The sequence below is a fragment of the Scaptodrosophila lebanonensis genome, unplaced genomic scaffold, assembly GCF_003285725.1.
Source record: "Scaptodrosophila lebanonensis strain 11010-0011.00,11010-0021.00 unplaced genomic scaffold, SlebRS2 tig00000053-arrow-pilon, whole genome shotgun sequence".
Lineage (NCBI taxonomy): Eukaryota > Metazoa > Arthropoda > Insecta > Diptera > Drosophilidae > Scaptodrosophila > Scaptodrosophila lebanonensis.
Genome location: NW_022060548.1, coordinates 1,875,512 through 1,892,820, shown reverse-complemented (window position 1 = coordinate 1,892,820; position 17,309 = coordinate 1,875,512). Strand labels below are relative to the sequence as shown.

General features: G+C 36.1%; 1 protein-coding gene across 1 annotated transcript in view; it reads right to left on the bottom strand.

The window, feature by feature from the left end:
• Positions 1 to 7,591: 7,591 nt before the first annotated feature.
• LOC115624425 (dopamine D2-like receptor) overlaps positions 7,592 to 17,309 on the bottom strand; it is a 51,733-nt gene continuing 42,015 nt past the window's right edge. Inside the window, exon 6 of the mRNA XM_030519164.1 lies at positions 7,592 to 9,462. Within this exon, the coding sequence (XP_030375024.1) occupies positions 8,067 to 9,462 (1,396 nt within the window). The 3' untranslated portion in view covers positions 7,592 to 8,066. The remainder of the gene's footprint in view (positions 9,463 to 17,309) is intronic.

Here is a 17,309-nt window from a genome sequence, read left to right as displayed (position 1 = left end):
GTTTTCATTTAAGTTAAAGTAAATTTTGATTAATAATCAATTAGCTGGATATGCCACAATGTGATCTAATTATGTACTTACATATTAACTTTGTATTCATTTGAATTATTTAATTTAAATGCTTGCACATATTGCTAGCCATAGCTTTAGTTTTCTTCTTTGTGTTCAGCGCTCGTTAATCTCCTTGTGGATCGCCACATTTGACATTTGTTCTCACGATATATGCAGAAGTTGCAGGGATGAGGAAGAAGGAACACCGTAGAGAACTTTATTTGTTTAGTTGAAGGAGAAATGGAGATCCTGCACTTAGCTCAATTAATTAGCAGGGGGATTTATATGGCACCACAATTGGCCTCTTAAGGGCTAACCAAACGCTGAACATTTCATGAATTCAGATAGAACATCGCTAATCCCAAATATATGTATATTTGTTCATTGATGTGTGCATGAAGTGAGGCGATAAAGTTCACACTACTGACCAGGCGTGAGCCTTTTATTCTTCCTCATTGTTCAATTTCATTTTTATGAGTTTTTTTTTACAATTAAACAAAAATATTTTACAATACTGTGCAGGTAAAATGCACACAAATACCAAACCAACAAAAAAATCTCGCTCACACAATGATGAAATACAAAAAGGAAAACAAACGGATGGCGACGATTTTCACATTCTTTGTTGTAATGCCCGTAGATTTTAATGCGCTTATTTGTGTACAGAGTGGCCTGCCACACCCCACCTACCCTACCTACCTTCCACACCGCACTCTGCGTTTATATGCACAGTTGAACCTGAAGAATAAACAGAAATATTTAACACAAAAAACCATTAACGGGCTGTGCACTCGGTTTGTTTCTTCTCTCGGCCGTGGCACGCACAGAAGCGCACAACAAGTGCAGCTTTTCGCGAGTTGCAACTGTGTGTCTCTTTGTGTGTGTGTGTTAGTGTCTTTGTATGTGTGTGCATGACTTTTGTGGGCGCACCAAACTGAGCTGCTTTCGTGTATGGTAAGAATGCTTGAACCAATGGTGAATGCTGCACGGTTTTATTTTTAAAGCCTTCCTAATACTCGTACATACAAGTACTCGTAACAAGTTTGTGTTTATTTTCTCAAATATTTATTTAGAAAAAGAGAGAATTTAGACAAAAGATGCAGTTGTTTATTTACAAGCTTTAGGGATAATGTTAAAAAATATTATTTTCTTATTTTATGTATTTCTAAGTATAAATATATAAAACATTTAAATACCAATATATTTAAAGTGCCCACCAAAAAGAAATGGAAAAAATAGCAGTGAAAATATTGATTTTTGATCATTATGGAAATTGCCAGAATGTTTAAAAATAAGCCATTCCGCCACTCCCCTTGGGCGGGCAAAAATTGGCCGACTGTGAGGAAACTTAAGGGGAAACTTAAATACTTTATACACCGATCGAATATTTTAGAAAAAGTGTCATGTTGGCTGGCAAAATATAATTTCCAGCTATCTGTTTCCAATTAGATGACTTCGTATAAGTATAACAGTCAACAAACAGCTGACCACCCAATGATTAAAAATGCAAAAAAATGTACTGCTTGTTTAGGTTTTACACCAATAGCCAAAAGATTGTAATTAATTTGCTAACGTTTATTATTGACGAAATGTTAGCTACATTTGTGGATATTCTGGAATTTGGATTAGTTAGAGTTCACTCGAAAATTATCATAATATATATTTTTGATTAGAAACCGTATCCATCTACAAAAAAAAGTTTTTTCTGTTGCTTAAAATTGTTTGTGAATTGATTTTTTGGCTTTGCAAATCGTTATGGAAATGCTATGTTTGGAAGCTCATGCTTTAAATTCGTCTCACATTTTCATGCGAAACTTTTCTGGCGTTTTTTCCAGGGCTCTTAATGCTGTAAATAAATAAGCACGCCTTAATGTTCCAGATTCTGTGTAGTTGGCTTTCAGACTTGATTTCGTTTGAGTTTAATGGCTGTGCTCCTTTTTAAGGATTTCCTTTGTAACTTTTCTGTCGAATTTGCGGCATTAGCGTGCATTAAATGTTGTTTCCTTGCATTTAAATATATAATTTCCATTTAGAAGCAACAGGAAGAACATAAAATGTCGTGCTTCGTATTCACCCTCCCGTGTCTGTCTGTTTGTTTATTTGTGTATTTGTTTGCTTTTCACAATGTTTGTGTATCTCTATGTCTGTCAACACAACTGCCCTTTGCTATTCGAACACGTGGCGTGTACGCGATGTGCGAATGTGTGCCATTCAATTGCATTTTTATTGACTCGTGTGCAGAAAAGCATATAAAAAGAGCAAATTGGCAAAAACGCTTACATCGATGTGCGTTGCTTAATTGAGTGGAACTGCAAATGGAAAATAGGGCAACAGAACTTGCAAAGCTTCATCGCCATTTGCTGCCACGCGTATGAATTGCAATTTGCTTCTGATTTCTTGTTGTTGCCATTTGATGGGTTTATTATTAGCATCACAAAGACTGTATTATTTTTAGTGCATTTATAAACAATTCAATTGAAAGACTTGGGTTCGTTTACATTCAATGCACATTTATTACAAATCATAAACAGTTTAAGACTTTATACAAAAGAATTGGTAAGCATAAAAGTTTAGTTCTAATATGTTTCACATATGTATTTCATTAACTACAATTCAGTGTCTTTGACTTAGTCTAGAAGTTACAACTACAAACACATAATACACATATCAAATTGTACACAGAAATGTATAAATACTGATATATGGTAGATAATATAGTTGTGCTTAATTAGCAGTTACATGCAATGCTTAGAAACAATAAATGTGGATATGTCTGTGTGGGATTAGCACAGGCTTAGGGCGAACTTTCTCCTTTAGTTCCACACCGCGTGTGAAAGTTACTGTTTGTTATTAATGGTTGTGGCTTTTGAGCATTATTATTGCATGCTTCTAATGGCCTGACAGAACATTCGTTCAGCCAACCACTTTAAATTCCAATTAGAAACACCATCATGTTTAATATTATTATGTTTGCTGCTATTTGTGGTTTTCTTCAATGTTTATTTTTACTTCGTAAATTACCACACAGAATAATGTTTCGGATTAGTTTTCAACAAATAGTGGAAACCTTAAGGTGTAGTTCAAAAATGCGCTGTTACCCTTGGTTTTGTTTGTCTATTTTCTAAAATACAGTGCCAGATAAGTTTCATTTTTTTACTCAGATTTGCAGCCTTTACTTAGCTCGTATATTTGGTTATCTTTTCATTTATATTGCTTAGCCTATTTCTATATTTATCAGGGCACGGCTTGATAGGTTTTGGAAATAGCTTTGTTGTCTCAGCATTTTAAATACAACAAATATACTATACATACATATTTGTAAACACTACGATATATTTTCAATAAGTTTGTATGCCCCAAGGGTATTATTGTTTTATTTTTTTTTTCCTACACACACATACATGAAGCTACAGATTAGCTATTTAAGTAATTTCTAGACTTAACATTCATAGCACCCAAAGCACGCGTGATGCTATCATTTTACTTACAATCGTTTCATTGCCATTCTAATAGTATATAATCGTACTTCACTTATCGTCTAGCTAAGTTTTAAAAGCGTTTTGTCACAATGCTCCCCTTTTTTTTCGGCCTAACATTTACAATTTTTGTCGTACTGAGAGAAAAAACACTAATTAAGACTTATATAATACATACAACTAGTTATCTTATGATACACAAACACTTAAATCACAAACAACATTCGGAAAATGAAAACTATTTTAAGTTTTCTCGCATTTAATTTTTGAAAACAAACTATTTATTCATTTATTCGTGTTTTTTTTAATGCCCTATTAAGTTGTGTTTTTATAGCATATGTTGAATTTAAATTCGTTTTGTTGTCGGCATGCCGTGTTGAATATTAATGTTGTTTAATTACTTACGAACTTTTGTTATTATTTGCATTTTTTGGTTGAAGGGCGCAAACTTTTTGGGACAGACAGCTAGACAGGCTGGGCTGGCAGTCAATTTGGTCAACTTTTTAATAAGACGACGAAATAATGCCCGACGGCAAAAAGTTTTCAATAACTGTCAGTGCGCAGAATAGACTTTATGTCAAGTAAATATAAAAAAAAAACACCACACATACATAGACATGTAAAAAGGAGCAGAGAGCAGACGTAAATATGCTTATTTATGGATAGAGTGAGTTGTGGAGTTCAAATATAGATGCCGCCTAAAAGCAGGCAATAGTTTTTGCAGGCCCCATTTATGCCAAAAAAGCCAACGAGTAATGGGCCCATAATGGCCAAAAGTCCAAGAAAATGTGCGCCATATGCAGTTGACTGTTGATCTGCCACAACAAAATTCGTGGGCTGCATGAACAATTCACAGAAATGTGCAGAGCGTTCTCGAGGGTCCTAGATGGTCTATCAACCTGGTGCCGAAATATCTTATAAGAGCGTGTACATATTCGTTTCAAATTAGTATGCTCTTCTAAGTTTTTCATCATATGTGACTATTGTTATTACCATTAGCCTTTAAAGGCTTGTACAGACCTTTTGCGAAAAGTCGCATTAAGCAAAACTGACTTCAACTGACTTTTGGTTTTTAAAACTTTTGCTCACCTTAGTTGCAGTTAAGAAAGACTTTGTTTGAGTTGAACAGAAATAAAATAAAACCCTAAACAAATTGAATAAGTCATCATTTCGTTTGATCGGAAAAAGATGAATTTGTACGTATGTAGAGACTTAAAAAATCACACACTTTTATTAAATTAATTAAATTGTGGTTGCAATAACTACTTTTATAGGTATTCAATTATTGAGTGGTGCTTATAAATTTTTAGTTTCAGAGTCACATTTATATATTGAATGAGTTTTGAATTCCATTATAGTGGAATGGAACTTAGAAGCATTAAGGTAATGAGGTAGACTTTAGAGAAAGATGTGAAAACTCTTGCAGATTCTGAAGTACTATATTTGTAAAGAAGTAGAGAAGAGTAAAGCTCTGGGAACTTAGTACTGGAATAATTTCTTGATAGTGATGTTCATTTTTACTTGCAGAAGTTAAAGTTGGGACTATTGCGTATATTTCACTATTATTATTTTTTCATTCCAATAGTTTTTCAAGTTAAAGTTGGATCTATTGCGTATACCTCTCCATTATTATTTTTTGATTGCAATAATTTTTCACGTGAGAACTGTTTTCTAAAGTCTGCATTAATCTGCATATTAACAACTACTTGATCTCTTAATAAAATATATTAGAATATTGTTAATACTTAATACTACCCTCGTTCAGCCAATATTTGTCGTCTGGTCTATTCAGTTGTTGCTATTGTTGTTTGCCCTCCGGCAGGCTATTAAAGTTCAATGAAGTTTCCTAAGCATGACACTTTTTCGACGATACCATCGTCTTCCTTTGCCTCTGCCTCAGTGTCGCCCCTCCCCGCCCACGATTTCCGCATCCGAAGAAAACGCCCACGCCGTCGCATCAATGAAGTGGAAAAAATATTTCCGTTGGCGATAAAATAGCTATAAATTTTCAAGTGCCAGAGGCAGGGCGTGTGACTTTACCGTTTTGGCATTTTGTCTGCCGACTCCCGTCTACCATCTACCATCTGGTTGCTGGCGCAGTGCTTGGTAAAAAATTTGTCAAAAAATTTTTCATTCGCGTCGCTTTTTATTGGGAAATTTACGCGCGTAAGCGATGCGTCGTTACTTTGGCGTTTAGGTGTCGCTTGCGTCTTTGTGTCTCTTTGAGTGGGTGCTACTAATGGCGTCATTACCTTTAATGCGGTAGTGTGTGTATGAATGGGTGTGTGTATGAGTGTGTGTGAGTGTGGGTCCCACCTCCTTGGTAGCCAACTTGTGAGCATTTCACTAACGAAAAATTCTTGCTTTAAACTTGTCTGGTGTGCGCTAAAAGTTTTCAGCAAATAGCTTTCGTTATTGCACTTGTTTTTGTTTTTGTTTTTGCTTTTGTTGCTGCTGTTGTTCAGCTGCCTATTCTTGTTGTTGTTGTTGTTGCTGCTTTCTAAGCAGTCCATAGACGTGCGCACAGCTGCCAAGTTCCAGTTTGACCGGCCACCATGGCCTTCGGCAGCTTCGGCTTTTTACGTGACCAACTGAAATTTTTCATTTAACAGCGTGCGCGCAAATAAACCAAAATGACAACAACAACAACAACAACAACAAAAACTGCAATGAAAATAAAGTTAATGCTGAAACTTTTTGTATAAAATGAAAAATTAAGGTAATCCCATTCAATGCACTGAAAATATTGTTCTTCGCATGTCAATTGTGGCTTCTTAACATTGCCCATAAATTCTGAACATAATTGCAAATGGCGAACGAATACCATTTATATGCGCCTAATCAAATTTGTTTCCCATGTGCCTGGATGCAGGCCATGTAATGTTCCCATTGCTTTAATTTGCTTGCTTTAAACGTACAAGCGGCTGAATTTCCTTAGCAGCTGCCTGGCTGGCGAAAAACAAAAGGAGCTTAGTGGTCATGGAACAAGACGGGCCAGAGAAGCGAAAGGGTTGGCCACGTTCCAAGACAAACTTAATATGGCCGAGCACCACAATTAGACAACGATATGCTTGCATCCTGGCTCGAAAGCCTAAAACATGGCGTGGGCAGACAGAACATAAGCCGGTCAGGCGGGTACATGACAAGGCGCTGGCATGGACAGATAGACAAACAGGCAGACAGACACCCTGAAAGATGGTGAGGAGGGGACCCCGTGTAGGCGGCATATGCAGATGTATAAGGGATCCATGGCATGCAAATTGAATTTGAATTTAATTAGAGATACATAAGCGCTTAAGCTTTGCATGCAAAACCCACAAGAAACGCAAAAGTTGTGCCAGCTTGATTGCTATAGGGAACCGGATCGTTCAGTTGAAAGCATTCTTGCTATTGTGATACGAAAAAGGTTGTATTCAGGTGTAGTATATTAGTTTATTCATTGTGCTTGGAGCTACATTTGTATTAAAATTTTCACACATTTCAACTAAATTGCAAAAACAAAAAAAAAAACAAATTACAGGGATTCGTTCATTCATTTATATGTTCCTGAATTATTTTCATAAATATATTTTATTTTTTGTAAGCAAGAAGAAACATATTGACTCGAGTTTTGATTGCCCTTTTAAATAGAATAATTTGTAATTTATTAATTGAAGCGTTTTTTGGGTTCAACAGTAAAAAAATATAAATTGTTTTGTGATGGCACCCTTTCTTTGAGAGCAGTTTGAAAGATGAAGCTTTGTGGCAATCGATTATCAAACTACCCAAAATTTCAGAGATTATTTTAAACACATGCATTTTCCACACAGCTTTTGCTCAATCCGTTGGTATACAAGTATAAGTGGAAATAAAAGCTTGCAAGAAACAAGAATTCAATTAATTTGAAGCCTTATCCAGACCACACTGCAACATGTCTCAAAAATCTATAAAATCTCTACAATTTTTTGAAATGCTATGTGATTTACTATCTAACCGTGCTAATTATGGAACTCGTTGCAACAGTAAAACTAAATCAAGAGCAGATTTAAACAGATTCTTTCGAATTTTTATCCATAGCTGGCCCAAACAAATTATATATTTGTTTGCATTGTATATACGGGTATTTAATCCAACATTAAAGGTCCTACAGATCCTATACAATTTTATGTGTGTTTGCAACTATGAGTTGGATCACAATTCTTCATTCTTTATTCTAATTCTTTCGAACCAACGAAGTTCTCAAAAAGCCAGAACATCTCTAATTTTCACACCCCCTTGACAGCCCCTCATTATGCAGGTTTACTGTTTAGACATCAGGTTGTGCCGTCGAATAGAAACAGACCGCAACCCATGGCCCTAAACCACTTTTCTGGGTCCATTTGTGGGTGCAGATTGTGCCGTGCTGCCACGTTTCAAGGCGCTGGTCAAATAACGTGTTTCAATGTTTGCTTCACCGGCTGCCCCTCCCCGTGAGATGCTAGTGCCTCCAATTCTGGCATCCTCGAAATCCACACTGGCGCACTTCACCGGCTTTATCTTGCCGGGCTTAACAGGCGTCTGCTATCTGCTGGGACGCCAAGCACTGGAACTTGAGTAACGACATAGCAGAACCTTCTTGAAGGCCTGCCGAAAGACCTTATTGAATATGGTATAGAATATGGGATTCACCATGGAGCTGGCATAGCCCAGCCAAGTGACCACATCGAAGACCCAATGACTGATGCGCTCCTCACAGTCTCCGCACACTGTGGGCAATAGATTGAGCACGAAAAATGGGGACCACAGTATGACGAAGGTGAAGAAAACCACGCCCAGCACCTTGGTGGCCTTCTGCTCCAGCCGTATGATGCGACCGTGGCGTGAAGAGTTACGGGAAATGACGCTCGAGTTGCGAGAGTGGTGGGAACGTACGGTTTGCTGACGTTGCAGCAAACATGGTGACGATTGTGGGGACTTGGACTTTGACTTGAGCCCCGAACTACTAGAGCCGCCCAGTTCCCCCGCAGAGTGCAGATGATAGTTCATGTTGTTGTGACTTCGTAGTGTTGCCGAGCGACGCAGCGGCGTGGCCGAATTCGAGGTGGGCACCATTGTCGTCTTGGTGGGTGTCAGCAGCAGAGAGGTACGCACACCTCCGAAGCTGGAGCCACGCCGTCGATGCCGACTCGAGTCCCAGGTGACCACCGAGGCGGTTTTCGAAATGCTGAGCTTACGTCGTCCGGGGCAAGGAGTGCCAGGCGCCGCCAGATAGCCGCTTCCATCGCTCGTCGAGTGCACCGTGAGGGAGCTGCCGGAGGTGTGGTTATGAGCAGAGTGTGGACTTAGGGTGGTGGCAGTTGCTGTTGTCATTGCGGCCGTTGTTGTCGCTGATCCCGTTGCCGTTCCGCTTACGCTCGTCGTGAGTGTCTTATTGGCCCCACGAGCTGCCACCACCGCCGAAGTTGTGGTGCACAGCAGTAAGTCAATCTCGCTTGGCGATGTGCTCACTGCTGTTGCTGTCGTCGTCACCTTAAAGCTCGACGATATGATCTTCACTTCTGCGGTCTTCACGCAGCTCTGGAGCGGTCGATCGCCGAAGTAGGGACACGTGCACACCGATGGTAGTTGCAGATAATCGGACTGTTCGCTACTCCGACACTGTTGTACCTGCTGCTGTTCCACATCTGTGTCCGAATGGCAGCTCTTGCTCTTCGCCAACGATTTAGTTTTCTCCGGCTGTGCCCCATCGCGATCATTATCATCGTCATCGTCCAGACTGCTGCCCAGTCCGTGCGAGTGTCGGGGGTAGAGCGCATTCTTCGGCAAACTATTGAAGCGTTTGCGGCGCTGCAATGTCGGAGTGTCCTCCTCATCATCGTCCTGATCGCCGGCTCGTCGCTCCCGTCCCGCTGCGGCCGAAGAAGCGCGTCGTCGTTTTTTATAGGCACGCAACCGTTGCGAGAGTTGCGAAAGCGTTCTGAGCAGAATAAAGAGAAGAAAAGACATTGTAAAGACAAGCGTAGATATTTGAAGACATTATAAAAGGGGTAAAATTAAAATTAACAGAACTTTTTTCTTGCTACAGGGACTAACCCGAGGGTATAAAATTTACAAATACATGAATAAGGAAATAAATATTTTGTAATATTTTTTTCATGGCCAAGGCAAGAGGCTCTAAAATAAATCTCTAAATTCTGCATCGATTGTTTTCAGATGATAAAAAAGTTGGGAAGTATGGAACGATACATATTAAATTGATGTCCGACTCGAAGTAGTATTTTCCAATGCAAACTTAATATATTTCTTTTAAACGAATTAGCTATGTCTTGCTACTTTAAATTCAATTTAGTCATCTTTTATGAAGAAGAGCATTTTGAATTCAAACCGGAACAACTAAGAGCATGTTTTTTTATGAAGTTTTCCTATAACTTTCTTTGTAACTAAACAATTTGCTGTGGTTTTTAGATATTACTTTTCATCAAAAACAAATAAAAAATGGTTTTCCTTTCGATATATTTATGAATTAGTTTTATATTTTATTTTGCTCGGAAAAATGTATGTCTATAAATTATATGCAATTTTTAATATCAAACGGAAATTGTTATTTGCATTCAGATGCATTTATTTTAAAAAGTTATACATTTCATAAAACATCCTGTCAACTAACAAATACTGTATCAGGATTTCTTGCATCAATTTAATTACACAATTTTGATTAGAGTCTGTCTACGCTTTGCATATTTTTTATATACATATGTATGTATATGTACATTCTTAAGCATGTCTCTTTTGCCTGTTTAAGTGCAGTTCTTTCATCAGCAACAAAGTATGTAAGAGAGAGCTGAAACTTTTCCCCAAGGCTTTTAGTTGTGACACCTTGTCAAGACTAGTCAAGATAGTTGCAGTACTGAAACTTTTCCCTGACAGTATGAGAGAGTTGAATAGCAACTAAATTATTAGTTGTGGAAGGAACACTTCAAATAACAGGAGTGCTACAGAGCTGGGAATTAAAGGCGTCTAAGGTTAAATAGTGTTAGGAAACGTTTTTCCTTATTTCTGTCATCTTTGATGAGATAGCAATGCATATTTTATAATTAGGTGTTTTAGTTTTCATGCTTCATTGTAATTAATTCAGTTGTTGAGACGAAACAGTTTCCGAGCTGAAACTTTTCTTTGAAAGTGTGAAAGCGCTGCAAAACGACTGGGTTCGTCGTAAAAAGTGTTGGGAAATTATTAGCAATTAGTGTCAAATAGTGCTGAACAACGTTCTTCCTCACTTTTGTCCTCGATGATGCCATATCAATGAATACTGTAGAATTATAGAAAAAGCGGCCTAAAATAATCAAAAAAAAACATACATATTTCTTTTATTTTCAAAAATGTCTAACCTAATATTTAATAAAACCCATTTGTTGATTGTGAGTAAATCGCTTTAAGGGATTTAGTTGAGCATCACTTTTATCTGGCTCGGAATTTTAATTAAAATTGTTCAACCAATTGGCAAACTGAAGGCACCTGCTGAATGCAGCTACAAAATATTTGAGCACACATACCAACGCACACACACATATGTATACGAGTGCACACATTTCTTGCACTTGTCCAACAAAATTACAACAAGTACATGGCCAACAAATGCGCTACAAGGCAAAAGAACATGGGCACGTTTTGTGGTCAAAAGGCTTGCGCAAAAAAGTACAATATAAGCATATGTATGTACGTATACTCTGTTGTTGTAGTTGTTGGTTGTGTGGTTTTACTTTATTTCCCTTGTTTTATGTTCTAAAGAAATGCGCTTTGTGGTTGCCCGCTGCTTTTGTTTCTCTTCGCTTATATCTACACACGTTTTTTCCGCCTCAGTTTGTCGCACTCGCTCAGCTCATTTCGCATTCATTTTAATAAAGCGCATGAATTTTTAGCTGGCTTGCGGCTTTCTTTTGCTTGTTGTTGTTCTTGTTATTGTGATTGTTTTCGTTGTTGCCGCTGTTTGCCTTGCATGCAAATTATTTCTCTTCTTTCTCTTTTTTCTGTGGACATCAGCTTAAGGAACTTCATTTGGTGCGTGTAAATTAAAAAGCAAAGCCATCAAGCCGCACCGCATGGGTTTTCAGTGGAGGCTAATGAAGGCGGGAAGCGGCTTAAGGAGGAGGCAAGGACAATCCCTAGATGTCAACACTTGGCATTACCGGTGTTGCTTTAGTGGATGTAGATCCAATAGTATTATTTTTATTATAAATGTGGCTTTAAACATATAAAAAGCAATAAGACCAACAAAGGGAGAATTGCATTGTACCGGTACGTGAATATTTTGAAGAAAATAAATAATAAACTTGCAAAAATATCACTTCTCTGTTAAAAAAAGTGTAATAATCAAAAATTATTATAAAAATTTATTAATAATAAGAGAAAAGTTTTAGAAATAGTGTTAATGATCAGTAATGTCGACACACAAAGGTAATTATATTTATTATTATTATTATAAAAGTAGTTATAATAACAATAATCAAAAAGTATTCATAATTATAAAAACACCACCGAAAATGCAAAATATTTGTTAATAATCAGTGTACAGTTATTTATTTATTCATTTAATTTGTTGAAAATAAATATAGTTTAAATATTTAAAAGTAATAAACAAGAAAGGGGGTTTTAATAAATTATAACAGTAGCAGCAAAAATGGAACAAATAAATGCAACCATTCGTTTTCAGTTATTTATTTATATTTAAATATTAATGAAAACAAGCAGATTCATTTTCATTTATATCAATTATTGTTAAAAGCAACAGTTAAAATAATTAAAGTAATTATCGTAATATTAATAAATTGTGACTGTTGGGTTTTAATTGACGTTTATTTAATTGCATGCTTTAATACTCGCTGAAATTGTCAATAATTGTGTTAAGAGACTAAGTTTTAGTCCTAATTTTTAGAGTGTATTTATGTATATGAGTGTCTTGGTGTTTCTGTGTTTCTGCTTGTATGTATGTATGGGTGTGTGTGTATGTGTGTCAGCGCCTAATTATGCAGTCCTGCCACTTTTGATTTGTTTGCACGAGACGCGCGCATAAATTGAGATGCGTGGAGTGTTATTGTGTGTGTGTCTGTGTGTGTGTGCTTCAATGTGTTTGTGTGTGGGTGTGCTTGTATAAAAGTGCGCATGTATTTGTGGCCGCCTCATTATGCAGCCGTAAAACAATGCGCCACATGCCAGCACCACACTGAGTTTATTATTGTTTCAACCACAAAGGAATTAAACAGCTGGCTGGCTCATCAAGGCAACGTCTTCATTGCCTTGAAGCCACCAACGGCCCCTCCCTCCCCTTGACAATTACAATTCAACTTTGGCACTCACGCACACACCGGCAGGGACTTCCGGCAGACTGCTCAAATGAATTGCGGTTAGTGTTAACAAAACTTGTGGCCATCTTCCAATTGGAGATGCAGGCACGTAAATATTTGCAATGCGAATCTATACAAATTGAAATATTATTTGAAAATCACAATACAATTGGCAGTCGAAGTGAGCTAAGAAATCAGTTTTGATGCCTTATTGGCATTTGGACATTTATGACCAACTTTTGTATTTAATAAGTAATGCAAACCATCAGGTATGACAACAACATGTGCAATACTCAATGCGGCTCCAGTTTATTTATATGCACAAAATTCTGCATACAACAACTCTTTCAAGTGATATAGTTTTTATGACAAGTAGAGGGTACAGTGAACTGACATGGTCGCTCTCGAAACAATATCTGTGATAGTTCTCAAAAACTGAAGAAGAAGTAGTAATTGAAACATAAAGATGCATACATATATAGATATGGATATGCACATAAGAATATCGAGAGGTCTACCATCTCAGAAATGTTAGAAAATTATACTATTGAATAGCATGAAGTGAGAATTATATTTTAAAATGTATATTCTTACATTTTTGTTAGACCCACAAAAGCACTCACAAAACAGAAATATACATTAATTCTAGAAATTTTGAATGCCCAATATGTTTACCTATTATTATATGTCGTTATTTTATTCATGTAATTAAGCTACTTTTAAACCAACATTTAAAATCAGTTTACAGTCCTTTTCACTTATTTTTTATTTTTTGGAAATATTTAGCTAATTTTCGTTTAAATTACTGAAAGACTTATTCACATCTTTTATAAAGAATATCCTTCTATTTATAATAAAACACTCATACCAATACCAATTTTAACCCGATTTAAAAACAGAATTTATGGAATTTTTCACGCTTCCATCCCTATTCTAAATACTTGGAATGCTTGGCTTGACGCGCTCTATTGTCCGTGGCATGCAAAAAAAGTTAACAAAAAATATTTGTTACATTCAATGACCATGGAATTATGTTGGATGCTCAAAGGCACGCAACAACAGAGCATTTGTTATGTCGAGGCCCGCTCGACGACTGGGTGGCTGTCAAAAAATCATGAAGCCAACGACAAATTGTCAAACAATTAAACCACTTTTTTGTGTGCCTCGTTTGTCGACGGTTTTTTGTTGCTTCACACAATGGCGGGCTTAAATTGAGCGCCACTTTAGACAGCAACTGCCACACAAAAAGGAGAGCGAAATCGTTGGAGATCAGGCACCCGGCCATCTAAGCCGAAATCCATTTTATTGATTAAACCGTTTTGTGCAGCATTCAACTGTCGAACAAGTTGCCAAATATGAGCACAATTGCTTTTGTCGCACGTTTGATAGCAGCCAAAAAAAGTCGTTGCTAGGAAAAGCCAACCAGACAGGGAAATTCGCGGCGGATTTTTACAAACTTTTTCGTTTTCTCGTTTCTTTGAAATAGACTTGCATATGGCACGTTAAGAGAACGTGAAGCAATCAAAGTTAAATTTATGCATTTTTAAAGTGCATTTTGGAGTCAGTTTTTCGGTTAACTGCCGTAGTCATTTGCTTTATTATTGCTTGCTAATGCAGGAAGCATTTTGTATTATTTAAAGATGAATAATCATTTTCTCAAGCGCTACTAATCTTCGTTTTTGTAGTCTAATCAATATTCTTGCAATTGCTAGGTCAAAAATTAAGCTGAAGCTTGAATATTAATTCTATAACTTTTGCTTCACCCAAAATCACTTTAAGGTGGGTAAGTTAGATAGATGTAGAACGAGTATATACGTAAAAAGCTATTGTGGTGGTTTGAATTAATGAGAAATTTTCACAGATAAAAAATTGTGGGTCTAAAATTCTGGCCTATCGTGTTTTTCTTCAACTGGAATTTTACATTTTATTGACTGTGCTTGAGCTTAATAAATTCTTGAAAATAATATAAGTACAACAAATCGCACTTTAAGAAAAATGTATACTCATATAAATTAATCCCAAAATTTAATTATATTTGTAGTTCCCTAACAACTAATAGAATTTTCGGATTGTGCTTTTTGTTTTGATAAGTTCATAGGTTTATTGGTTTATTTTATTTGTTTTTTGCATTGCTTATAAGGCATTCGGCCATGTGATGGCATGCCGTTAACTCAACAATTATTTCGTTTATGATTAGATGAGGGGTAAGTTATATTTCTTGAGCACTGCCCACTCGTTGTTCAAAAATAAAAGGAATTTATTCTCATTTTGATATTTTTAATTGAATTTATGAATGCTTCTGCTGCTCTCGGCTCGTGCCGTATGGCTCGTTATATGAAAATATTCAACTAAAATTAGAAAATTAATGAGAAAAACATTTAAGAAAATGAAGAAGCAATAGCACGCAATGCTAACGCCAACGCCAACGCCTACGCCAACGTTGCCAAATCAGTTGAGCGGCTCAAGCGCCATTAAAAATGCGAGCCCCACAGCTCCAAGTCGAAAGCAACGCTTCCCAAAACCAACTAGCTGAACAAAATGGAAAAAGTGCGAGAAAGACAGGAAAAGCACCTAAAAAAACATTAATTATTTCGAAAAATTTCACAACAAGTCAAAAGCGGAAGGACAATAAAAGACAAAATGAGCAAAAAAAAGGAGTATGAAGGAAGAAAAGAAACGTAACGTAATGTGAGCTGAGGTACAGGCCAAAGATGCGACAAGAAAGTGAGTCCACGGCAGCTGGTCTTTCGCCTTTGGTGCGTTCATCCGTGCAGGAAGAAGAAAAATGGACAGCAACAGCAACAGCAATTGAAACAACAATGGCAAGGACTTGAAATGGAGCCGGTGGCCTTTAAAGGTTTGCCAGCTACAATTGTTTGCCTGTGGCTCCTTTGTCAGGTGCACAAGTGAGCGTTCTAGGTGAAGGAAACAGGAAAACAATAATAAAAACACTAGTCAACTGCCATTTTGAAATAAACAACCCACAGATTTCTAAAAATTTGCTCTCACAATACACGGCATGTCCGTTTGGAAGGTAGGTACTTTTAATGGACTGCACAAAAATTAATTTAAAATGTTTCAAATTGTACGGAATTTAAAGAGATTTTTATTAAAATATTAAATATTCAGGTTGGGGCAACGGTTTTATTTTGCGACATAAAAGTTGAATGAAATGTTTGTGGAAAGTTTGTCGAAGAATGTGCGAATTTACGTTATCGATACAAATGCTGGTATTTCTTGTTTAAACAATTTGCACCGTTTGAGAGACAGTATTAACCAGTAATTGTACCAAAATAAATATATTAAAATTATTTATTAATTTGCTTGTACGCTGTGTGTGGAGCCATATAATATACAAATTGGTTAAATTGCTCAATGCTCTTTGTTCGCACTTATACCCGTATGCATACAAATAAGTATTGAAAACAAATTGTAAAGAAAATTTATTTAATACTGTCCTTGTGCGTGTGCGCTTTTTATAAGTATGTTGGCTTTATATTTGTGATGGGCAAGTTGTCAGACATAAAATCAATAGCACTTATTTGCATACGTATTATCTTTTATACTCATTGAACAAATTTAAAACAATATATATTCAGAGGGGAGATAATTTATCTCATTCAGTATTTATGCATTATTTTGTGTTTGAGGAAGAAAAATAGCTCACAACCAATTGTTGTATCAAAAGTTTTTTGTTTCAACATTATCTTGGACTTATTTGTATTTCTGTATTTTGTAATTTTTGATATTGTCCTCCTACGTCGACAGTCAATTTTTGTTGACATAAATATAAATAAATAAATAAATAAAAATATCGCAAAAACAAATCATTAATTTGGCAAATTTAGAATACAAAAATATGATGATGTAATTCAACCTTTTTCAAGCAATATATATAAAAATTGGCCAACCAGAAATATCTTTAAGAGACTCTCTAGCCTATGTTTAATATTCTAAGTTTCCGTACATTTTATTGTTTTTCCAATTCATGGAGTTGTTTTCATTTATATTATTTCGAAGGAATTTCTTTATCAACTGATCAATTTATTAAAGTGATGCTATTGATTCCATTAATTAATGTATCTAGTATACAGTTTTATTCTTTGTCTACCGGGTGTTAAAATGCTATCCCATTTAAAAACACAAATTAAGTTGAAAATGTTTGGATACACACTAAATTAAAAGACATTGTTGCGCCTCTACGTTATGTGATGCTAAGCTTCTACTTGAAATTGCATTTTCCTGTAAATTACGAAAATACACATTCAAATAGAAACTGAAACTTTCAAATTTAAAAGTAATGAAAATGTTAATTGGATTTTTCAAGTGACAAAAAAGCTCTGAATAAATAAATGTAATTGCTCCAATTTTATAAAAACGTTAAGAACATTTGTCATTGTACTTGAATTTTTTGCTGCCATCTTATGTGCATAAGACAATGTGTCAGCTAAAAAAAAATAATAATTTGGAAAAAAGGCAAATT